Here is a 24,355-nt window from a genome sequence, read left to right as displayed (position 1 = left end):
GAGGCCTGGTGGTTTTGGGTCTGATTTCTGCCTCTATGAATTTTCCCATTCTAGACATTTCATAACAATGGAATAATAACAATATTTGTCCTTTTGTGTCTGGCTGATTTCATTAAGCATAATGTGTTCGAGGTTCATCCATGGTGTAACATATATCAGAACCGCATTGCTTCTTATGGCTGAATAATATTCCATTGTGTGTATAGATCACTTTTTTTTTAACCCATTTATCTGTTGAACACTTGAGTTATTTCCACCTTTTGGCAATTGTGAATATGCTGCCAGAATGAGAGTGTACAAATACCTGTTTGAGTTCCTACTTTCAATTCTTTTGGGTATATACTTAGGTGTAGAATTGATGCGTCACATGGTAATTCTGTATTGGTTACCAAACCAAACTTGAGTCCACTTACCCAACACACAGCAATGCAAATCTACTGACACTGGGTTGTGATGAAGAAAAGTGCAGCATTTACTGCAGGGCACCAAGCAAGGAGAATGGGCAGCTCATGTTCAAAAGACCTCAACTCCCCCATGGCTTTCAGGGAAGGGTCTTGTTTAAAAAAATTAAATTAAATTAATTAATTAGTTAATTATTTTTGTCCATGGCTTGCAGGATCTTATCTCCCCAATCAGTGTTTGAACCCACACCCTCAGCAGTGAAAACGTGGAGTCCTAACAACTGGACTGCCAGGGAATTCCTGGGGGAAGGGTCTTTAAAGACTCTGTGAGGGAGGGGGTCACAGGGTGGGTGATCAGTTCACGCACAATTCTGATTGGTTGATAGTGATGTAACAGGGTGATGTTTCGAGACTCTCAATCATCAACCTTTTGGTTCCAGCTGTTCTGGGGCTTCTGTGCTGGTGGTCAGCATGCAGTTAACTTTTCCCACCTGGTGGGGGTTTCAGTATCTGCAAAACAGCTCCAAGATATGGCTCAGGATATTATAGCCCTTAAGGAAGAACTAAAGTTCTTGACTTTGTTTTATGGCTAAACTCTTATTTTGTCTTGCTTGACTGTTTTCCTTTGTTTCTGCATTTTCTCACCTCTCTGATTAAATTAGCTCTTTGGAACTTAGGGAAGGCCTAGGAAGCTAAAACTTTTCTACAGACAAGAGGCAGGGGACATGAGATGGGGGGGGGTCTGTCCTTGGGAGTTGTTGTTATTGATTATTTTGGATTTTCTACACATGTGATCATGTCACCTGTGAGCAAAGACAGTTTTATTTCTTCCTTCCAAGTCTGTATGCCTTTTATTTCCTTTTCTTGTCTTGTTGCATTAGCTAGCACTTCCAGTATGATGTTGGAAAGCCGTGGTGAGACAGTAGTGCATCTTTGCCTTGTTTCTGATCTTAGTGGGAAAGCTTTGAGCTTCTTACCATTAAGTATTATGTTACCTGTAGGTTTTTGTAGATGTTCTTTATCAAGTTGAGGACGTTTCCCTCTATTTCCAATTTCCTGAGAGGAAATCGTTGGCAATCACCATCAGGCAAAGTTACGTTTGTATATTTCAGATAAAAGCCCATTTCAGATATACAATTTGCACACATTTTTTCCCAGTCTGTGTTGTCTTTTCACTTTCATAGTGATATCCTTTGAAGCACAAATGTTTTTAATTTTGATGAAGTCGAATTTATCCATTTTTCTTTTGTTGCTTATGCTTTTGGTGTCACATCTAAGACCGCTTTGCCAAATCCAAGGTCATGAATATTTACACCTCTGTTTTCTTCTAAGTGTTCCATAGTGTTAGCACTTAAATTTGGGTCTTGGGTCTATTTTTAGTTAATTTTTGTGTATGGTGTGAAATAAGGGCCCAACTTGATACTTTGGCGTGCGGGTATCCAGTTGTCCCAGCACCATTTGTTGAAAGACTCTTCTTTCCCCATTAGATAGGTCCCTCCCTACAAGTTTACTTGGCTGATGGTGATCACCAGTGAATGATGCTGGGTCAGTATTCCTGAGCCCAGAGGGAACTGGGCTCAGTGTTCCTTGCCCCTGGAACACACTGATCCTGTCTTCAGAGCCCCCCCTGACACCTACTGCCCCTTTGGCGATTGACTGTGCAGTCTTTGTGTTTCCTGCCAAGGTGTTTCCTGCCAGTGTTCTTGGCCTGCGCCACTCGTCTCTCCAAAGATTTTTGTAACTTTGAGTTTGTGGAAGACAGGATTGGGTCTCACAAAAGGTTTCAGGCTCCTCATGAAAAGTTTCCCACTCTTCTTTGGTGTTGACAATGCCAGCAGTTCCTGGAGGAGCAGCATATTCGGAAAACTAAATGTAGAGGCGAGCTCTCTGCTTAGGGCCAGAGGTGCCTGCTCACCTCATGGTGTTGTATCTGGCAAAACCAGGTAAGTGATTTTTCTCTGACATCCAACATTGGGCTTGATGTGATCTATTTCTTCATGTGACTTAAGAACATCTGCATAATTTATTTTCATTTTTGTGTTTTGCTTTTGATTTGAGGTGGGAAAGTGTACCTACCTTAAAAGGTTACAGCTCATTGAACTTTTGTACCGTGTAACCACCACCCATTTCAGAATAAAGAATGCTCATAGTGTCCCAAATCTGCATATTTTTAAAAAGTTTATTAATTTTAAAAATGAAAAATAAAAAGATTAGGGACTTCCTTTGTGGTCCAGTGGTAAAGAATCTGCCTTCCAATGCAGGGGTCATGGTTTTAATCCCTGGTCGGGGAACTAAGATCCCACATGCCGCAGGGCAACTAAGCCCACGTGCCACAACTACTGACCCCATGTGCCTCAACTAGTGAGAGAAAACCCGCACACCACAACTAGAGAGAAGCCACAACGAAGATCCTGCAACTAAGACCCAATGCAGCCAAAAAAAAAGATTAAGGAAACTTTACCTCATCCATCTCTTGGGTTGGGCATGCATGGTTGTGATCACATGCTTATAACATTTTGTGACTTTTTTTCATTACCTAATAACAAAACCACATCCCCAGGTTATAAAGATCCCACAGGCATTTGTACTGGTTGTCTGTACAACCACCCAAAGAATATATCATAAGTCATATAAACATATAAACAAGTCTCAGTCATTCAATTTTAGGTGGTTGCTACTTTCATCGTCTTAAAAATAATTTTGTGTTAACTGAACTTGCCCACAAAGTTTATGAACATCCAGTATCCTTTACTCTGGATAAATACTGAGAACTCGAGGTACAAAATAAAAAGGTGTACATGTACTAAATTTTAGTAAATATTGCCAACACACCCTGGTTTCTGCTACCACTGATGGTGCACCAGACATTTAGAAATGTTTCTTCTGAGAAAGGCTGTAAGAAAAGAATCATAGTGAGACAGGGCTTGTTGTTGAGAATTTATTTAGAGGCTTCACAAAGTCCAGAATAGAATTTGCTAGACCAAGGATCAGAATGAGCTGGTGTCAGGGAAGAGGGGAGGGGTATTTAGTGGATCTGGGCCCCCAGGCTCTGGGTGGTGAGCGCCAGCCCTGAGGTTATATGAGAATCAGGACCCAGCAGTAAGAGGCCAGGAAGGAGATGGTTAGAACAGCTCTGTGCCCCACTTGGAGCATGATGGGTGGGTTTTCTGTGGCTTAGCTCCTGAAGAGCCTGCAGATGGTAAAGCTCAGCGGGCAGGAGGAAGATTCTTCTGAGTTATGCGTGTGGCAGTGAATCCTCAGATGGCTCAGAAAGTATGAGGGGGACCCCCTTCTCCATCAGGATCTCTGGTCCTGAAGATTCAGGCTGCATCAGTCCTGGAGAGGATGGACTGAGAAGTGTGCACTGGGGGTATGGGATGTGTCACCACTCATGGCCAGGGAGGCTGGATTGGCTGGAACCACCTGAGGTCTGTGGTCAGCATATCAGATCCTGCACTGGCAGCAAATGGGGACACAGCAGCTGGACTGGGAGCCGCCACGTGAGCCACAGCCCCCTTTGGCACAGCTGGAGCAGGAACAGGCTGGCACACAGCAGCACATGGGCTTGCAGCAGCAGATGGGGAGACAGCAGCTGGAGCCACAACAGCCCATGTTCTGGTGGGTGGAGGGTGGAGTAGGTCAGAGGGGCAGGTGGGGAGAGAGGGCAGGTGTTCAGGTGTGGAGCCTCCTGACCCAGGAGCCTCTGTATACCTGCCAGTGTTTACACTCAACACATGATGACTTCCTCTTATGTGTTTACTTATTTCAAATGCACAAGTGTTATTTTTAAACTCTTTGCTGTCCCATGAGCTCCCAATAGCTCAAGCTGAGTTCTGCTTCTCTGGTTTCTAAAGGCAGCCTCTTCCTCAAGGTATTTCTCTTCTTAAACAGAGCCTGAGCTCCCTGCTCAGGGAGCCCCTGAGATCCAGTCACCCGTGGGCAGTGAGTCACCATCTTTGGCTTTCCAGTTTCTGCTCATTGATAAACATCCTCTGTCCCCGGCTCTAATGTTTATATTTCTCTACTTAAAAATCAATTGGTGTCATTTCTGTAAATAAAAGTATTGAGCAGAAAAATAAGACTACTTATAGTTCCTGCATCCAAACCACCAGTCTCAATATTTTGTTGAATTTCAAAAGCAAGATTTGAAGCACTTCGCTTTCAGGGTGTCCTGACTTTTTCCCCTTTTCTCATTTCCTGCCCCCCTGCTCTTGGCTAACCACCCCCGAAACAGGAATTAGACCCAGTATTCTTTCTCTTCATGGGACCCGGCTTCACAAATTCCTATTACTCTTCCTATGCTTTTTAGTTTATTCAGTTTTTTTTGTTTGTTTGTTTGTTTTGCGGTACGCGGGCCTCTCACTGTTGTGGCCTCTCCCGTTGTGGAGCACAGGCTCTGGACGCGCAGGCTCAGCGACCATGGCTCACGGGTCCAGCCGCTCCGCGGCATGTGGGATCTTCCTGGACCGGGACACGAACCCGTGTCCCCTGCATCGGCAGGCAGACTCTCAACCACTGCGCCACCAGGGAAGCCCTATTCAGTCAGTTTTTATAAAAACTCCACAAGTCAACTGACATAATTCACATTTACCATCTCTGAAGGCTGTGAAAATAGTTTGAGTGGATCGGCCACCCTTTGGTTAGCCATCCTCTCTAATGGACCCTCGTTTCCTAGAAAGTCGCTTTTAATTTTTTTATTGAGGTGAAAGTTACATCCAATGAAACACACATATTTTGAATATGCGAGCCCACCAGTTGTGCTCAGCGTGCTCTGATGTAGCCGCCACCCTGGTCGTGATAGACTGTTTCTGTCATCCAGGGGGTCCACTTTCCCCCGCTTCCAGCCAATCCCCAGCCCCACAGCCTCCCTTTCTTCTGACTGGTTTTTCCTGTTGTTGGAGGCACATAAATGGGACTGTGAAGCATATATCCTGGCTTCTTTCACTCAACATCTTACCCTGTGTATCAGTGATGTGTATACATTTAAAATCGCCAAGTAGTGTTCCAGGTGAAAATGTGCTCCAGTGGGACCCCATTCATTCTCTTGTTCCCAGATATCTGGATTGTTTTCAGCTTTGGGCTGCAATGAATAAAACTTCTACAGACATTCTTTCATTATTATTATTTTATTGACGTATAACTCATGTACAATGTTGTGTTAGTTTCAGGTGTACAGCAAAGTGATTCAATTACATATGTTTACACACATACACATATATCTATATAGGAGTCTTTTGTGAACACGTGTCTTGTTTCTTTTGCTTATACACGTAGGAGTGGGCTTGCTGGGGCGTAGGCGGGGGGAGGTTTAACTTTATAAGAAACTGACAGTTTCCATGATGCTCACACCATTTTCATCCTTGCCGGCCATGCCTGAGAGCACCAGTGGTTCCCCGTCTTCCCTAATATTTACAGGTTTAAAAAATCTTCGGCATTCTCGTGGTGTGTAATGATGTCTCATGTTCGCCTTGATTTGTGTTTCTCTGGTGACTAGGGCTGTTGAGCACCATTTCACGTGTTTATTGGCCATTTATATACTTTCTTGGAAAAATGTTCAATTTTGGGGTCCATTTTTATTGTGGGTTTTTTTTTTTTTTTGCTTTGCTTTTTTTGTGATTAATTTATTGAAATTCTTCATAAATTCCAGCTAAATAAACTGTGTGTGTATATATATCTATAGCTATCTAGCTATCTATTATCTATCATCTATCTATCATCTATTATCCATTTACCTATTATCTATCTATTATCTATCTATCATCTATTTATCTATCAATTTTCTCCTAGTATTTGGTTTGCTTCGTCATTGTCTTGATATCTTAATAGCATCCTTTGACAGGGAAATGTTTTTTACTTTCATGATCCAATTTAACACTTTTATCTTTGAGGGTTAGTGCCTTCTTCTGACCCCTCTGAAGAAGTCTAGCTTTCCTTATAGGAGCGTTAGTTTTTGTTTCTACGTTTAGTTCTATGATGGATCTCAAACTCAATTTGCATTTGGTGAGTGTGAGGCAGGAGTTCGTTCCCTACACGCTCATCCAATTGCTTCAGCAGCTGGACCTACAGAGACCTGACCGGCATGGGGTATAAAGTGCATCGCCGGGCAGGTGAGCTGTCTGGGTGGGGAATCATTTTAGCAATGGTCAGCTGGCCAGTGAATACTTCCAGGAGCCGACAACCCTTCCTCGCCCCTGGGGTAAGGAGACCCGCAGGATCAAACCTGGACCATCTGGGCAGGGCAGAGGGGTGGATGGGGAGGGAGCACGGGGCCCTGTGTCTCAGCTCTTGAAGGAATTTCAGAGGTGGGGGAGCCACTCCTGAGAGGAGGGGCAGCTAGGGACGGAGCCAGGACGCAGTAGGCTCTGGGTTTTCCTTCCGTGATGCCAGCCCCCGCGGGTCCTGCTGTTGACAGGCATTTGGGGTCTGACTTTTACCACCCCCATTGCCATGTTCATCTGGTCTCTGTCCCTGGTTCCTGGCACAGAGCCCCTGAAACCCTTGGGATCTCCTGAGTGATGGGAGTGTTTGGGACCCCTGGAGAGCCTCAGGCTGGGATTAGTCATCAGAAAGTCTAGTGATCAGAGGGAACTTGCAGGCCCACCCGCTGACCTCTGGGAAGGGGGAGCGGGGAGCTGCGGACGAAGGTCTATAAAAACTCTTCAACAGCGAGGGTTAGTGAGTTTCCAGGTTGATGAACACAGGGAGATTCAGGGAGAGTGGGCACCTGGAGAGGGCATGGAAGCTATGCACCCCTTCACCCGCCTTGCCCTGTGCATCTCTTCCATCTGGCTGTTCCTGAGTTATACCCTTTTATGAGAGATCAGTAATCTAGTAAGTAACATGTTTCTCTGAACTCTGTGAGCTGCTGTAGCAAATTAATCAACCCCAAGGAGAGGTCTGCTGAACTCCTGCTCTATAATCAATCAGTTAGAAGCACAGGTGACAACCTGGACTTGATATTGGTCTGAAGTTGAAAGTGGGCAGTTGGTAGGACTGAGCCCTTAGCCTCTGGGATCTGACACTAACTCCAGATAGATAGTGTCAGAATGAAATTGAGTTAAATCTGTGGGATACCCAGTCAGTGACCACTAAGAACTAAAGACTTGTTTGGTGGTATTGAAAAAATACACATTGGAGTTTTCCAATTTGTTGGTGCCAACTAAAAATTGTCACTCCCCATCTGGTTCTACAAGACTGAAGTCATTGGCCACTGTAGTCACTGACCTTCAACACCCCCTGAAAGGAGTTTAGGGTGGAGATCGAGAATGAGGCCCTCTGTGCTCTGGGAAAAACTGGCAGAACAGGCCTTCAGAGAGTTAGATATTTTTCAGGAGAAGATCTTACAAGCCCAATTTCTTGCATCTTCTCCTATCTAGAAAAGCACTAAAATCATTAACTGAGACATCTGATCCTCACAACTAGCAGCAAACTTCTGCCAAAATGTGTGCTTGATTGCATGTACCCCCTTCACAAAAATCGCCTATATACTGACCTCTCCCCCTATTTCTTAGGAGAGTTCCTCGGAGCTACTGAGAGCCTGTCTCCTGAGCTATAGTCCTCATTTTGCACCAAATAAAACTTAACTCACAACTCTCACATTGTGCATGTTTCTTCAGTCGACATAGGTGTATGATTGTTTATAGTAGTCTCTTATGATCTGTTTATTTCTGTGGTATCTGTTGTAATGGCCCTGATTTTATTTGAGTCTTCTCTATTTTTTTCTTGGTTAATATCACTAAATATTTGTCAATTCTGTTTCTTTTCCAAAGCCTAACTCTTGGTCCGGTTGATCTTTTCTGTTGCTTTCTAGCCTCCATTTCATTTATTTCTACTCTGATCTTTGTTATTTTTTTCCTTTTGCCAACTTTGGGCTTTGTTTGTTCTTCTTTTTCTAGTTCCTTGAGATGTAAAGGTTGTTTACTTGAGATCTTTCTTTTTCCTAACATAGGAAAATATATTTTGCTTAATATATTTAGGAGTTTATTGCTATAAGCTTTGTCTCAGGCCATTTGGGCTGCTCTAACAAAATACTACTGACTGGGTGGCTTATACACAACAGAAATTTATTTCTCACAGTTATGGAGACTGGGACATCCAAGATCACAGTGCTGGAGGATTTGGTGTGGTGGTGGTGAGGGCCCACTTCCTGGTTCATAGGTGACACCTTCTTGCTGTGTCCTCACACGATGAAAGGGGTGAGGGTGTTCTGTGGGGTCTCTTTATGAGAAAGCTAATCCCATTCATGAGTGCCCTACTCTCATAACCTAAGCACATTCCAAAGACCCCACTGCCAGATACCATCACACTGGATGCTAGGATTTCAGTAAAGGACCCTGGGGGTTGGGGAGGGTGTGAACATTCAAACCATAGCAATTGCTCTCTTAGAACTGCTTTTGCTGCATCCCAGAAGTTTTGCTGTGTTGTGTTTCCATTTTTGTTTGTTCCAAGATATTGTTTGATTTCCCTGTTGATTTTTTCTTTGACCCACTGGTTGTTCAGAAGTGTCTTATTTAATTTCCACAGACTTGCGAATTTTTCCATTTTCCTGTTATTGATTGTGAGTTTCATATTGTTGTGGTCAGAATAGGTACTTGATATGATTTCTATCTTAAATTTGTAGAGGCTTTTATTGTGACCCAACATATGATCTACCCTGGAGAATGTTCCACATGCACTTCAGAAAAATGTGTATTCTGCTTCTGTGGATGAAAAGTTCTATAGATATCTATTAAGTTCATCTGATATAGTGTGTAATTCAAGTCCAATGTTTTGTTATTGATTTTCTGTGTGGATGATCTATCCATTGCTGAAAGTGGGGCATAGAATTTCATTAACATTATTGCATTTCTGTCTGTTTCTGACTTCAGATTTGTTAATATTTCCTTAATATATTTAGGTGCTCTGATGTTGGGTGCATCTGTATTTACAATTGTTATATCCTCTTGATAAATTCACCCTTTTGCCATTATATAATAACCTTTTTGTCTCTGGTTACAGTTTTTTTGTGTCTTTTCTTTAAAATTAATTCATTTATTTATTTTTGGCTGCATTGGGTCTTGGTTGCTGTACACGGGCTTTCTCTAGTTGCAGCGAGCAGGGGCTACTCTTTGTTGTGGTGCGTGGGCTTCTCATCGCGGTGTCTTCTCTTGTGGTGAAGCACGGACTCTAGGTGCATGGGCTCAGTAGTTGTGGCACACAGGATTAGTTGCTCTGCAGCATGTGGGATCTTCCTGGACCAGGGCTCGAACCCATGTCCCCTGCATTGGCAGGCGGATTCTTAACCACTGCGTCACCAGGGAAGCCTCTCTTGATACAGTTTTTGACAAAAAAATCTATTTTCTCTGATATAAGTATATCTACCCCTATTCATTTGCATGGAGTATCTTTTTCTTTCCCTTTATTTTCAGGTTATGTGTGTCCTTGAATCGGAAATGAGTCCCTACAGCAAGCATCATATAGTTGAGTCTTAAAAAAAACCCACTCAGACACTCTGTGTCTAGGGTTAGAGTGGCAGGGTGGACAGGTAAAATTCAGGATGCCAGTGGAGGCTGGGTTTCCCATAGACAAACGCTTTTTAAGAGCAAGGCTGTCCCACATGTAACATGGGTGTAAATACCGCATCTGTGCTCAGGCAGGAACAGAGGCTGTGTTGTTCTTCCTGCGGCCACACGATGTCGCCCCAGGACCTCCCAAGAGCTGGACCACAGGATGGGAGGCAGCTCACACTCAGGCAGAGGCAGCTCTTCCTCCTTGAAGAAGTTACATAGAAAAGTTTGTATCCAGGTGCATGAAACAACGGATTGACCTGTCCAGCAGACCCCTATAACGTTCCCTGGGTGAGCTCCCTCCCCAGGGTAGGGGAGGACTTATTATTACTTGAGGGGGGGTGTTCTTTAGATTAGGCCTTCAATCGCTTCCGTCCTTTGATTACTGCTTGGTTCACTGAGTCCTGCAAAGTGGTTCTCAGGGCTGAGCAGGTGAGGAGGGCACTCCTAGGGCATCAGACTAAGCCATCAGCACAGCAGGGGCCTCTTTCCTCCTGACGGTCACCCATCGATAAACAGCTTCTGAGCTACACCCAGGAAGACATGCATTTGTATACTGTACAAATGCTCCTGTACAGTCACGTATTGCATGTTAGTTACTATTCATCTTTGTGAAGGTGAAACGTGTTTTAAAATCCTTTTCATGCTCCACTTTGGGGAACACGCTTGTAGACCCATTCTTAAGTACTTTGGCTTCATATACCCCTCTTTGAAATTCTAATACGCTTCTCTTCAGACAATTATACATATATGCACATCAACACACGATGTGGCATAGAAGTTTAAAGACTACATATCAGACCTGATGTCCATCCATGGTCCGCAGGCTCCAGACTGAGAATTTACTAGAAGCAGAGGCAAAAAGGAAGAGGGACAGGAAGGCTCTTCCCGGTCAGGTTGGCTGTGGGCGTCCCATGGGACTTGGTGGGGGGATCATGTGGGTTTTCACTCCTCTATCACCTGGAACCAAATAACAATGAGAGCAAAGGAGCATTTTTTTTGAAGATGGTAAAATGCTAACTGATTTATCTGAGCAAGGAAAATTGCAGGCTTGTAGAGAGGCTTCCAAGTGAGAATATTCAGGACAGGGATTCGCTTGCGGTGAGCAGCCCATGCAGAAGAACAAGTGTCAGCTACCAGGATCGCCCCCAGCAAGGCTTGTGCTCGACTAAACTACTGGCCACTGTGAGCACCTGCATTGGTTCAACGTCGTGATGGACAGGATGACCTTCTCCCCACACTGACCTACACGGCCAATTCTAACAACTCCCCGCAGGCGCTGTGAGGAGCTGAACAAGCAATTCTGTAATGATATGGAAGGATAAAGTCCCAGGGATCACAATGGAAGGAGAGTTGGCCTCCCAGATGTGGAGCCTGGGCCCTGAGAGGCAGGGCTGAGTCAGGGCGGGGCAGGCGAGGAGGCCAGAGACAGTGGGGACGCGGCACCCGAGAGCCTTACAAATCCGGGACAATAATGCAGGCAGGTCATACAGGTGACATTTCTTATGTGTCGGGGATGCTCTAAGTGTCCTTGAGAAGTGCCTCATTGATGCTCACAACAGATCCCCGAGATGTGTACTGGATCCAAGCCCCCTTTACAGGTGATGGAAACACTGCCGTCCTAGGCAGGCACTCAGAGCCAGAACCTCACAGGCGGATGCTCTCAGGGCCCTGGCTCCTGGAGAGGCAAGTGGGGTCATTGCCGGTGTCCACAACCAAGACAGTCAGTGAGATGGGTACAGGCTTATACTGGCAAACTACAGACCAGAGAGAAGATGAACTGGGTTTACACAAAGAAATGTGGCTGAATTTTCACAATATAATATTCAGCAAATGAAAGGAATTAAATAAAATCTGTAGCACAACATGCATGTGAATCTAAAATAAAAACATCAAAAGCCACACGGTGTGTTCCTAGGACATACACGCAGGCATGGGTATCTTTCAAGTGCGTCTGTGTGGGTTCTTTGTTGGAGAAGAAGGGAAAATCAGAAGGAGGACAAGCCCCTCCTTATCAGGGAGACAGGATGGGAATAATGCAGACCAAGTAAAGGAGAAACAACTTTCAAAAGCACTTTTTGATATCAACTTTCATGGCTAATCTCCTCGCTCCCTTGAAAGATACGAGAAGAATTAGACTGGGGAGGAAGAAGATTGTGCAGTTTACAGCTTTCCACTCAAGGCGTCTGTGGATGGTCTCTGCTGTGATCATCATTTGTAAATTACTCAGTATTAATCCCCGTCTTACTGGGTTCCCACCAGTGCCTCTCCTATCACTCTTCTTTGATGTGAGTCAATCCCGATGGAATGGATCTTGTTATGGCTTTGTCAAGGGGCTTGGGGTGCTGTAGTTCTGGACTTCTGTTCTGTTTGGGACTGTTTGCCTATTTTCTTGCACTTGAATGATGTTGTGTCCACATGTACTGTTCTTGGGTCAGACTTTGCTTTCACTAGGTTTTTGAAGATATTGCTCGTGTACCTTTGGGTTTAGAATGTTTCTGAAGGAGGGCTGGATTCGGTCAGGTGTCCACAGCCCCCCACCCATGGCACAGGCACTAGGAATTGCTGTTGTTCAACATTCAGAAAACCTTTGGAAGTCTAAAGCGGAATCACCATATGTCTTATTCATGAGCATTTTGTATCCATTTTCCCCTGGGGAACAGGTTATACTCTTTGGGGCTACACTTGGAGATTTTCCTTCAGGTCATAGCGATTCTTACATTTAAAGAACACATGTCAGTTCCCCTTCCTGCGGCCGTTACCACTTGCACTGTGGCTGGGTCCTCACTGCCCCCCACCTCACACATGTGTTTCCCTGTCTCTGGGGATGTGGTACCTTTGCCTCTTCACCTACGCTGTGAGCCTCTAAAGCCTTATTATTATTATTATTATTTTAATGTCAGCTATCCAGTTTCTAGCCATCTCTGTCCTGCTCCATGCTTTTCTGTTTCATTGATTCTGTCTATAATGATCTCTGATGGTCAAGTTTTGTCTAAGGTCTCCATGTCTCCCTTTTCAACCTTTTCTGTAGTTTATCATTTCATCTCTGAGTTCTATTCAAATGATTTTGCCATATGTTAATTTGGTGTATAATTCAACCATCTGTAGGAAATGACTTTTGTCCCCTGGCTTATGTTTTAAATTAGAGTGACTTGTGTACTCCTTCAATAGCCCCTGCACGTCTTTTGGTTTGAGAATTTAATCCACTTACATTTCCAGTAATTATTGATAGGTAGGGACTTACTCTTGTCATCTTGTTAATTGTTTTCTGGCTGTTTTATAGTTGTTGTTGTTGTTGTTTTTCTCTCTCTCCCTTGCTGTCTTTCTTTGTGATTTGATGTTTTCCTGTAGTGGTGTGCCTCGATTCATGTCTCTTTATCTTTTGTGAATCTAGTATTGGTTTTTGATTTCTGCTTACTACGCAGCTTAGATGAAACATCTTATAGTTGTAAGAGCTTATGCATTTTGCAAGTTATTTGTGTTATTATTATTTGTGTATGATTATGGACTCATAGATTTAAATGTATTTGATGTGTAACAGTCCTTTGGAAAAAGTGGTGTCACATTGTCCCCAGCTTGTTTCCTGGGAGTCTCTTCGAGTCTGATGTCTCAACTTTTGGCATGTCCGAGTTGTCTTTGTTACCTTCCTTGCTTTCTGGGATGACAAGATGTTCCAGATTCATCTTGTTCATTTCCAGTCCCATGTCTCCAGAAATCCCAGGTCCCATTAAGACACAAGAAATGGCATTTCACCAGAGCAGTCTCGGTGCTGGAGTGCTCATATCTACTGGGTTGGCTTTTTCCTAGGTCTTTCAGTGGAATAAAATACCATGTTTTAGAGATAATGCGCATCATGAATTCACGTTGCTATTTCTAATTCAAATATAGCACAAGAGCCAAATATAGCCACAGCTCCCACAGCTGGAGCCACAGCCCCTGGAACGGCCACAGCAGCCCATGTTCTGGTGGGTGGAGGGTGAAGTAGGTCAGAGGAGCAGGTGGAAAGAGAGGGCAGATGCTCAGGTGTGGGGGCTTCTGGGTCAGGGGCCTTTATATACCGGCCAGGGCCAGGTGACATGCAGGGCACACGGTGCCTCCTGGTTCCTGTTGGGCCACCTCCGCAGGAGGTCTCTCTGCCTCGCATTTTCTAACTCCCTCTGTTCACTGTCCTTCCTCTACATTGCTGTAAGTTCCGTTTGTGGAATGTTGTTCCCAGTGAAGACGACCGGTCCAGCACGTGGTCCCCTTTTCATGGCGACGGTGCAGAAGCACAGAGAAGGCAGCCACTCACTGAGAGCCTGGCCTTGGGAACTGACATTGAGTTTGTGGCCTGGATCGTTCCCATTTGATGTCATCTCTGCAGCTGCTTCTCCTGCCTTAGAGGGGCCTGGACCCTCACCTTCCTTGTCCACGGGGAATGCCTGTCCAGGGGCTCTTTCTGGCCATCAGGTATCTCATCTGTGTAAGACTCTATGGGAGATTTGGAGTATTTGCCGAAATAACGGATTAAGAATTTTGCCACGTGGTCCACGTACGAAGGCTGCTGCTGGGATAACAAAGATATTGGTTCTAACTCTTTCAGACGTCTCTACTCAGCCCACCTCCTGGTGGCAGTGTTGACAGGTAGAATTCAGGATGCCAGTGGAGGCTGGGTTTCCCATAGACAAACGCTTTTTATTACAAGGCTGTCCCACATGTAACATGGGTGTAAATACCGCATCTGTGCTCAGGCGGGGACGGACGCTGTGCTGTTCTGCCTGCGGCCACACGATGTCGCCCCAGGACCTCCCAAGTCCTGGACCGCAGGATGGGAGGCAGCTCACCCCCAGGCAGAGGCAGCTCTTCCTCCTTGAAGAAGTTACATAGGAAATTTTGTATCCATGTGTAGGAAACAATGGATTGACCTGTCCAGCGGACCCCTATAACGTTCCCTGGGTGAGCTCCCTCCCCAGGGTAGGGGAGGACTTATTATTACTTGGGGGGTGTGTTCTTTAGATTAGGCCTTCAATCGCTTCCGTCCTTTGATTACTGCTCGGTTCACTGAGTCCTGCAAAGTGGTTCTCAGGCCTGAGCAGGTGAGGAGGGGACTCCTAGGGCATCAGGCTAAGCCATCAACACAGCAGGGGCCTCTTCCCTCCTGATGGTCACCCATCGATAAACAGCTTCTGAGCTACACCCAGGAAGACGTGCATTTCTATACTGTACAAATGCTCCTGTACAGTCACGTATTGCACATTAGTTACTTTTCATCTTTGTGAAAGTGAAACGTGTTTTAAAATTCTTTTCCTGTTCCACGTCGGTGACCACGCTTGTAGACCCATTCTTAAGTACTTTCGGTGCATATACCCCTCTTTGAAATTCTAATAGCTTCTCTCCAGTCAAGTGTTGATATCTGCACATAAGCTCACATTTTTGCATAGAAGAATATTTTATTTTATTTTTTAAATATTTGTTTAATTTATTTATTCATTTTATGTATTTATTTATTTGGCTGCATTGGGTCTTAGTTGCATCATGTGGGATCTTTGGTTGCGGCGTGCCGGCTTCTCTCTGATTGTGGTGTGCGGGTTCCAGAGCGCCTGGGCTCTGTAGTTTGCGGCACGATGACTCTCTGGTTGTGGCAGGCCACCTCTGTAGTTGTGACGTGCGGGCTTAGTTGCCCTGTGGCATGTGGGATCTTAGTTCTATGACCAGGGATTGAACCCACGTCCCCTGCATTGGAAGGAAGATTCTTTCCCACTGGATGCCAGGGAAGTCCCTGCATAGAAGTTTAAAGCCTCCATATCAGACCTGATGTCCATCCATGGTCCGCAGGCTCCAGACTGAGAATTTACTAGAAGCAGAGGCAAAAAGGAAGAGGGACAGAAAGGCGCTTCCTGGTCACGTTGGCTGTGAGCGTCCCATGGGACTTGGTGGGGGGATCATGTGGGTTTTCACTCCTCTGTCACCTGGAACCAAATAACAATGAGAGCAAAGGAGCATTTTTTTTTTAAGATGGTAAAATGCTCACTGATTTATCTGAGCAAGGAAAATTGCAGGCTTGTAGAGAGGCTTCCAAGTGAGAATATTCAGGACAGGGATTCGCTTGTGGTGAGCAGCCCATGCAGAAGAACAAGTGTCGGCTTTCAGGATCGCCCCCAGCAAGGCTTGTCCTCGAGTAAACTACTGGCAACTGTGAGCACCTGCATTGGTTCAACGTCGTGATGGACAGGATGCCCTTCTCCGCACACTGACCTGCACGGCCAATTCTAACAACTCCCCGCAGGCGCTGTGAGGAGCTGAACAAGCAATTCTGAAATGATATGGAAGGATAAAGTCCCAGGGATCACAATGGAAGGAGAGTCGGCCTCCCAGATGTGGAGCCTGGGTCCTGAGAGGCAGGGCTGGGTCAGGGCGGGGCAGGCGAGGAGGCCAGAGACAGTGGGGACGCGGCACCCGAGAGCCTTACAAATCCGGGACAATAATGCAGGCAGGTCATACAGGTGACATTTCTTATGTGTCGGGGATGCTCTAAGTGTCCTTGAGAAGTGCCTCATTGATGCTCACAACAGATCCCCGAGACGTGTAGTGGCTCCAAGTCCCCTTTACAGGTGAAGGAAACACGGCCGTCCTAGGCAGGCATTGAGAGCCAGGACCTCACAGCCGGATGCTCGGGGCCCCGGCTCCTGGAGAGAGTCAAGTGGGGTCACTGCTGGTGTCCACAACGAAGACAGTCAGTGAGGTGGGTACAGGCTTAGGCTGGCAAACTAGGGACCAGAGGGAAGATGAACTGGGTTTATACAAAGAAGCGTGGCTGAATTTTCACAATATAATATTCAGCAAGTGAAAAGAATGAAATAAAATCTTTAGCACAACTTGCATGTGAATCTGAAATAAAAACATCAAAAGACACACCGTGTGTTTCTAGGACATACACGCAGGCATGGGTATCTTTGAAGTGCATCAGTGTGGGTTCTTTCTTGGGGAAGAAGCGAAAATCAGAATGGGGAGCAGCCCCTCCTTAACAGGGAGACAGGATGGGAATAATGCAGACCAAGTAAAGGAGAAACAATTTTCAAAAGCACTTTGTGATATCAACTTTCATGGCTAATCTCCTCGCTCCCTTGGAAGATAGAAGAAGAATTAGACTGGGGAGGAAGAAGATTGTGCAGTTTACAGCTTTCCACTCAAGGCGTCTGTGGATGGTCTCTGCTGTGATCATCATTTGTAAATTACTCAGTATTAATCCCCGTCTTACTGGGTTCCCACCAGTGCCTCTCCTATCACTCTTCTTTGATGTGAGTCAATCCCGATGGAATGGATCTTGTTATGGTTTTGTCAAGGGGCCTGGGTGCTGCAGTTCTGGACTTCTGTTCTGTTTGGGACTGTTTGCCTATTTTCTTGCACTTGAATGATGTTGTGTCCACATGTACTGTTCTTGGGTCAGACTTTGCTTTCACTAGGTTTTTGAAGATATTGCTCGTGTACCTTTGGGTTTAGGATGTTTCTGAAGGAGGGCTGGAGTCGGTCAGGTGTCCACAGCCCCCCACCCATGGCACAGGCACTAGGAATTGCTGTTGTTCAACATTCAGAAAACCTTTGGAAGTCTAAAGCGGAATCACCATATGTCTTATTCATGAGCATTTTGTATCCATTTTCCCCTGGGGAACAGGTTATACTCTTTGGGGCTACACTTGGAGATTTTCCTTCAGGTCATAGCGATTCTTATATTTAAAGAACACATGTCAGTTCCCCTTCCTGCGGCCGTTACCACTTGCACTGTGGCTGGGTCCTCACTGCCCCCCACCTCACACATGTGTTTACCTGTCTCTGGGGATGTGGTACCTTTGCCTCTTCACCTACGCTGTGAACCTCTAAAGCCTTATTATTATTATTTTTTTAATGTCAGCTATCCAGTTTCTAGCCATCTCTGTCCTGCTCCATGCTTTTCTGTTTCATTGGTTCTGTCTATAATGATCTCTGATGGTCAAGTTTTGTCTAAGGTTTCCATGTCTCCCTTTTCAACCTTCTCTATAGTTTTATCATTTCATCTCTGAGTCCTATTCAAATGATTTTGCCATATTTTAATTTGGTGTATAATTCAACCATCTGTAGGAAATGACTTTTGTCTCCAGGCTTATCTTTTAAATTAGACTGACTTGTCTTTTCCTTCATTAGCCTCTGCATGTCTCTTGGTTTGAGAATTTAATCCATTTACCTTTAAAGTAATCATTGATAGGTAGGGACTTACTCTTGTCATCTTGTTCATTGTTTTTGGGCTGTTTTATAGTTTTGTTCTTTTTCTCTTTCTCCCTTGCTGTCTTCCTTAGTGACTGGATGTTTTCCTGCCTTCTGAGAAAAGGCAGCAACTCACTCAGAGCCTGGCCTTGGGCTCTGACATTGAGCTCGTGCACTGGATTGTTCCTGTTTGATGTCATCTTTGCAACCTCTTCTCCTGCTTTAGAGCGGCCTGGACCCTCATCTTCCTTGTCCACAGGGAGTGCCTGGCCAGCGGCTATTTCTGGCCTTCAGGTTTCTCATCTGTGTAAGACTCTATGGGAGATTCGGAGTACTGGCTGCAATAATGGATTAAGGTGCTTACCCCAGAATTTTGCCACGTGGTCCATGTAGGAAGGCTGCTGCTGTGGTAACAAAGATATTGGTTCTAGCCCTTTCAGACGTCTCTACTCAGCCCATCTCCTGGGTGGCAGTGTTGACAGGTAAAATTAAGGATGCCAGTGGAGGCTGGTTTTCCCATATACAAATGCTTTGTAAGAACAAGGCTGTCCCACATGTAACATGGGTGTAAATACCGCATCTGTGCTCAGGCGGGGATGGACGCTGTGCTGTTCTTCCTGCAGCCACACGATGTCACCCCAGGAACTCCCAAGAGCTGGACCACAAGATGGGAGGCAGCTCACCCCCAGGCAGAGGCAGCTCTTCCTCCTTGAAGAAGTTACATAGAAAATTTTGTATCCAGGTGCAGGAAACAATGGATTGACCTGTCCAGCAGACCCCTATAACGTCCCCTTGGCAAGCTCCCTCCCCAGGGTAGGGGAGGACTTATTATTACTTGGGGGGGGGTCGTTCTTTAGAGTAGGCCTTCGATCGCTTCCGTCCTTTGATTACTGCTCGGTTCACTGAGTCCTGCAAAGTGGGTCTCAGGCCTGAGCAGGTGAGGAGGGGACTCCTAGGGCATCAGGCTAAGCCATCAACACAGCAGGGGCCTCTTCCCTCCTGACGGTCATCCATCGATAAACAGCTTCTGAGCTGCACCCAGGAAGACGTGCATTTCTATACTGTACAAATGCTCCTGTACAGTCACGTATTGCATGTTAGTTACTATTCATCTTTGTGAAGGTGAAACGTGTTTTAAAATCCTTTTCCTGTTCCACGTCAGGGACATGCCTGTAGAACCTTTCTTAAGTACTTTTGGTGTGTATACCCCTCTTTGAAATTCTAATAGCTTCTCTCCAGACAAGTGTTCATATCTGCACATAAGCTCACATTTTTGCATAGAAGTATATTTTATTTTATTTTTTTAAATATTTATTTAATTTATTTATTCATTTTATGTATTTATTTATTTGGCTGCATCGGGTCTTAGTTACATCATGTGGGATCTTTGGTTGCGGCGTGCGAGCTTCTCTCTAATTGTGGCGTGTGGGCTCCAGAGCGTGTGGGTTCTGTAGTTTGCGGGACGCAGGCTCTCTGGTTGAGGCATGCCACCTCAGTATTTGTGAGGTGCGGGCTTAGTTGCCCTGTGGCATGTGGGATATTAGGTCCCCGACCAGGGATTGAACCCGCATCCCTCGCATTGGAAGGAAGATTCTTTACCACTGGACCGCCAGGGAAGTCCCTGCATAGAAGTTTAAAGACTGCATATCAGACCTGATGTCCATCCATTGTCCGCAGTCTCCAGATTGAGAATTTACTAGAAGCAGAGGCAAAAAGGAAGAGGCACAGAAAAGCGCTTCCCGGTCACATTGGCTGTGGGCATCCCATGGGTCTTGGTGGGGGGATCACGTGGGTTTTCACTCCTCTATCACCTGGAACCAAAGAACAATGAGAGCAAAGGAGCATTTTTTTTGAAGATGGTAAAATGCTAACTGACTTAGCTGAGCAAGGAAAATTGCAGGCTTGTAGAGAGGCTTCCAAGTGAGAATATTCAGAACAGGGATTCGCTTGCGGTGAGCAGCCCATGCAGAAGAGCATGTGTCGGCTTCCAGGATCACCCCCAGCAAGGCTTGTCCTCGAGTAAACTACGGTCCACTGAGAACACCTGCATTGGTTCAACGTCGTGATGGACAGGATGCCCTTCTCCCCACACTGACCTACACGGCCAATTCTAACAACTCCCCGCAGGCGCTGTGAGGAGCTGAACAAGCAATTCTGAAATGATATGGAAGCATAACGTCCCAGGGATCACAATGGAAGGAGAGTCAGCCTCCCAGATGTGGAGCCTGGGCCCTGAGAGGCAGGGCTGGGTCAGGGCGGGGCAGGCGAGGAAGCCAGAGACAGTGGGGACGCGGCACCCGAGAGCCTTACAAATCCGGGACAATAATGCAGGCAGGTCATACAGGTGACATTTCTTATGTGTCGGGGATGCTCTAAGTGTCCTTGAGAAGTGCCTCATTGATGCTCACAACAGATCCGCGAGACGGGTAGTGGCTCCAAGGCCCCTTTACAGGTGATGGAAACATGGCCGTCCTAGGCAGGCACTGAGAGCCAGAACCTCACAGGTGGATGCTCTCAGGGCCCTGGCTCCTGGAGAGGCAAGTGGGGTCATTGCCGGTGTCCACAACCAAGACAGTCAGTGAGGTGGGTACAGGCGTAAGCTGGCAAACTACGGACCAGGGGAAGATGAACTGGGTTTATACAGTGACACGTGGCAGAATGTTCACAATATAATATTCAGCAAGTGAAAGGAATTAAATAAAATCTGTAGCACAACATGCATATGAATCTAAAATAAAAACATCAAAAGACACACCGTGTGTTTCCAGGACATACACGCAGGCATGGGTACCTTTGAAGTGCATCAGTGTGGGTTCTTTCTTGGGGAAGAAGCAAAAATCAGAATGGGGAGCAGCCCCTCCTTAACAGGGAGACAGGATGGGAATAATGCAGACCAAGTAAAGGAGAAACAACTTTCAAAAGGACTTTGTGATATCAACTTTCATGGTTAATCTCCTCCCTCCCTTGGAAGATACGAGAAGAATTAGACTGGGGAGGAAGAAGATTGTGCAGTTTACAGCTTTCCACTCAAGGCGTCTGTGGATGGTCTCTGCTGTGATCATCATTTGTAAATTACTCAATATTAATCCCCGTCTTACTGGGTTCCCACCAGTGCCTCTCCTATCACTCTTCTTTGATGTGAGTCAATCCCGATGGAATGGATCTTGTTATGGCTTTGTCAAGGGGCTTGGGGTGCTGTAGTTCTGGACTTCTGTTCTGTTTGGGACTGTTTGCCTATTTTCTTGTACTTGAATGATGTTGTGTCCACGTGCACTGTTTTTGGGTCAGACTTTGTTTTCATCAGGTTTTTGAAGATATTGCTCGAGTACCTTTGGGTTTAGGATGTTTCTGAAGGAGGGCTGGAGTCGGTCAGGTGTCCACAGCCCCCCACCCATGGCACGGGGACTGGGAATTGCTGTTGTTCAACACTGAAACAATCTTTGGAATTTTAAAGCGGAATCACCATATGTCTTATTCATGAGCAAATTGTATGCATCTCCCCCTGGGGAACATGTTATACTCTTTGGGGCTACACTTGGAGATTTTCCTTCAGGTCATAGCGATTCTTACATTTAAAGAACACATGTCAGTTCCCCTTCCTGCGGCCGTTACCACTTGCACTGTGGCTGGGTCCTCACTGCCCCCCACCTCACACATGTGTTTACCTGTCTCTGGGGATGTGGTACCTTTGCCTCTTCACCTACGCTGTGAGCCTCTAAAGCCTTATTATTATTATTATTATTTTAATGTCAGCTATCCAGTTTCCAGCCATCTCTATCCTGCTCCATGCTTTTCTGTTTCATTGGTTCTGTCTATAATGATCTCTGATGGTCAAGTTTTGTCTAAGGTCTCCATGTCTCCCTTTTCAACCTTCTCTATAGTTTTATCATTTCATCTCTGAGTCCTATTCAAATGATTTTGCCATATTTTAATTTGGTGTATAATTCAACCATCTGTAGCAAATGACTTTTGTCCCCTGGCTTATGTTTTAAATTAGACTGACTTGTGTACTCCTTCAATAGCCCCTGCATGTCTTTTGGTTTGAGAATTTAATCCACTTACATTTCCAGTAATTATTGATAGGTAGGGACTTACTCTTGTCATCTTGTTAATTGTTTTCTGGCTGTTTTATAGTTGTTGTTGTTGTTGTTTTTCTCTCTCTCCCTTGCTGTCTTTCTTTGTGATTTGATGTTTTCCTGTAGTGGTGTGCCTCGATTCATGTCTCTTTATCTTTTGTGAATCTAGTATTGGTTTTTGATTTCTGCTTACTATGCAGCTTAGATGAAGCATCGTATAGTTCTAAGAGCTTATGCATTTTGCATGTTATTTGTGTTATTATTATTTGTGTATGATTATGGACTAATAGATTTAAATGTATTTGATGTGTAACCGTCCTTTGGAAAAAGTGGTGTCACATTGTCCCCAGCTTGTTTCCTGGGAGTCTCTTCAAGTCTGATGCCTCAACCTTTGGCATGTCCGAGTTGTCTTTGTTACCTTCCTTGCTTTCTGGGATGACAAGATGTTCCAGATTCATCTTGTTCATTTCCAGTCCCATGTCTCCAGAAATCCCAGGTCCCATTAAGACACAAGAAATGGCATTTCACCAGAGCAGTCTCGGTGCTGGAGTGCTCATATCTACTGGGTTGGCATTTTCCTAGATCTTTCAGTGGAATAAAATACCATGTTTTAGAGATAATGCACATCATGAATTCACGTTGCTATTTCTAATTCAAATATAGCACAAGAGCCAAATATAGCCACAGCTCCCACAGCTGGAGCCACAGCCCCTGGAACGGCCACAGCAGCCCATGTTCTGGTGGGTGGAGGGTGAAGTAGGTCAGAGGAGCAGGTGGAAAGAGAGGGCAGATGCTCAGGTGTGGGGGCTTCTGGGTCAGGGGCCTTTATATACCGGCCAGGGCCAGGTGACATGCTGGGCACACGGTGCCTCCTGGTTCCTGTTGGGCCACCTCCGCAGGAGGTCTCTCTGCCTCGCATTTTCTAACTCCCTCTGTTCACTGTCCTTCCCCTACATTGCTGTAAGTTCCGTTTGTGGAATGTTGTTCCCAGTGAAGACGACCGGTCCAGCACGTGTTCCCCTTTTCATGGCGACGGTGCAGAAGCACAGAGAAGGCAGCCACTCACTGAGAGCCTGGCCTTGGGAACTGACATTGAGTTTGTGGCCTGGATCGTTCCCATTTGATGGCATCTCTGCAGCTGCTTCTCCTGCCTTAGAGGGGCCTGGACCCTCACCTTCCTTGTCCACGGGGAATGCCTGTCCAGGGGCTCTTTCTGGCCATCAGGTATCTCATCTGTGTAAGACTCTATGGGAGATTTGGAGTATTTGCCGAAATAACGGATTAAGAATTTTGCCACGTGGTCCACGTACAAAGGCTGCTGCTGGGATAACAAAGATATTGGTTCTAACTCTTTCAGACGTCTCTACTCAGCCCACCTCCTGGTGGCAGTGTTGACAGGTAGAATTCAGGATGCCAGTGGAGGCTGGGTTTCCCATAGACAAACGCTTTTTATTACAAGGCTGTCCCACATGTAACATGGGTGTAAATACCATATCTGTGCTCAGGCGGGGACGGACGCTGTGCTGTTCTGCCTGCGGCCACACGATGTCGCCCCAGGACCTCCCAAGTCCTGGACCGCAGGATGGGAGGCAGCTCACCCCCAGGCAGAGGCAGCTCTTCCTCCTTGAAGAAGTTACATAGGAAATTTTGTATCCAGGTGCAGGAAACAATGGATTGACCTGTCCAGCGGACCCCTATAACGTTCCCTGGGTGAGCTCCCTCCCCAGGGTAGGGGAGGACTTATTATTACTTGGGGGGGGGGTGTTCTTTAGATTAGGCCTTCAATCGCTTCCGTCCTTTGATTACTGCTCGGTTCACTGAGTCCTGCAAAGTGGGTCTCAGGCCTGAGCAGGTGAGGAGGGGACTCCTAGGGCATCAGGCTGAGCCATCAACACAGCAGGGGCCTCTTCCCTCCTGATGGTCACCCATCGATAAACAGCTTCTGAGCTACACCCAGGAAGACGTGCATTTCTATACTGTACAAATGCTCTTGTACAGTCACGTATTGCATGTTAGTTACTATTCATCTTTGTGAAGGTGAAACGTGTTTTAAAATTCGTTTCCGGTTCCACATCGGGGACCACCCCTGTAGACCTTTTCTTAAGTACTTTCGGTG

The 24,355-nt window shown here is 45.7% G+C and overlaps 1 protein-coding gene across 1 annotated transcript; it reads right to left on the bottom strand.

The window, feature by feature from the left end:
- Positions 1-3,845: 3,845 nt before the first annotated feature.
- On the bottom strand, positions 3,846-22,973 carry LOC308620872 (uncharacterized protein; the record flags this gene model as incomplete). The annotated part of the gene is made up of 4 exons (XM_081240759.1): positions 3,846-4,016; positions 13,849-13,908; positions 18,739-18,818; positions 22,925-22,973. The coding sequence occupies 4 exons, from the start codon at positions 22,971-22,973 to the stop codon at positions 3,846-3,848; spliced, it is 360 nt and encodes a 119-aa protein (XP_081096885.1).
- Between the last annotated feature and the right edge of the window lie 1,382 nt (positions 22,974-24,355).

Source organism: Mesoplodon bidens (assembly GCF_964165515.1).
Source record: "Mesoplodon bidens genome assembly, chromosome: 7".
Taxonomy (NCBI): domain Eukaryota; kingdom Metazoa; phylum Chordata; class Mammalia; order Artiodactyla; family Ziphiidae; genus Mesoplodon; species Mesoplodon bidens.
This window is presented reverse-complemented; position numbering and strand designations above follow the sequence as displayed.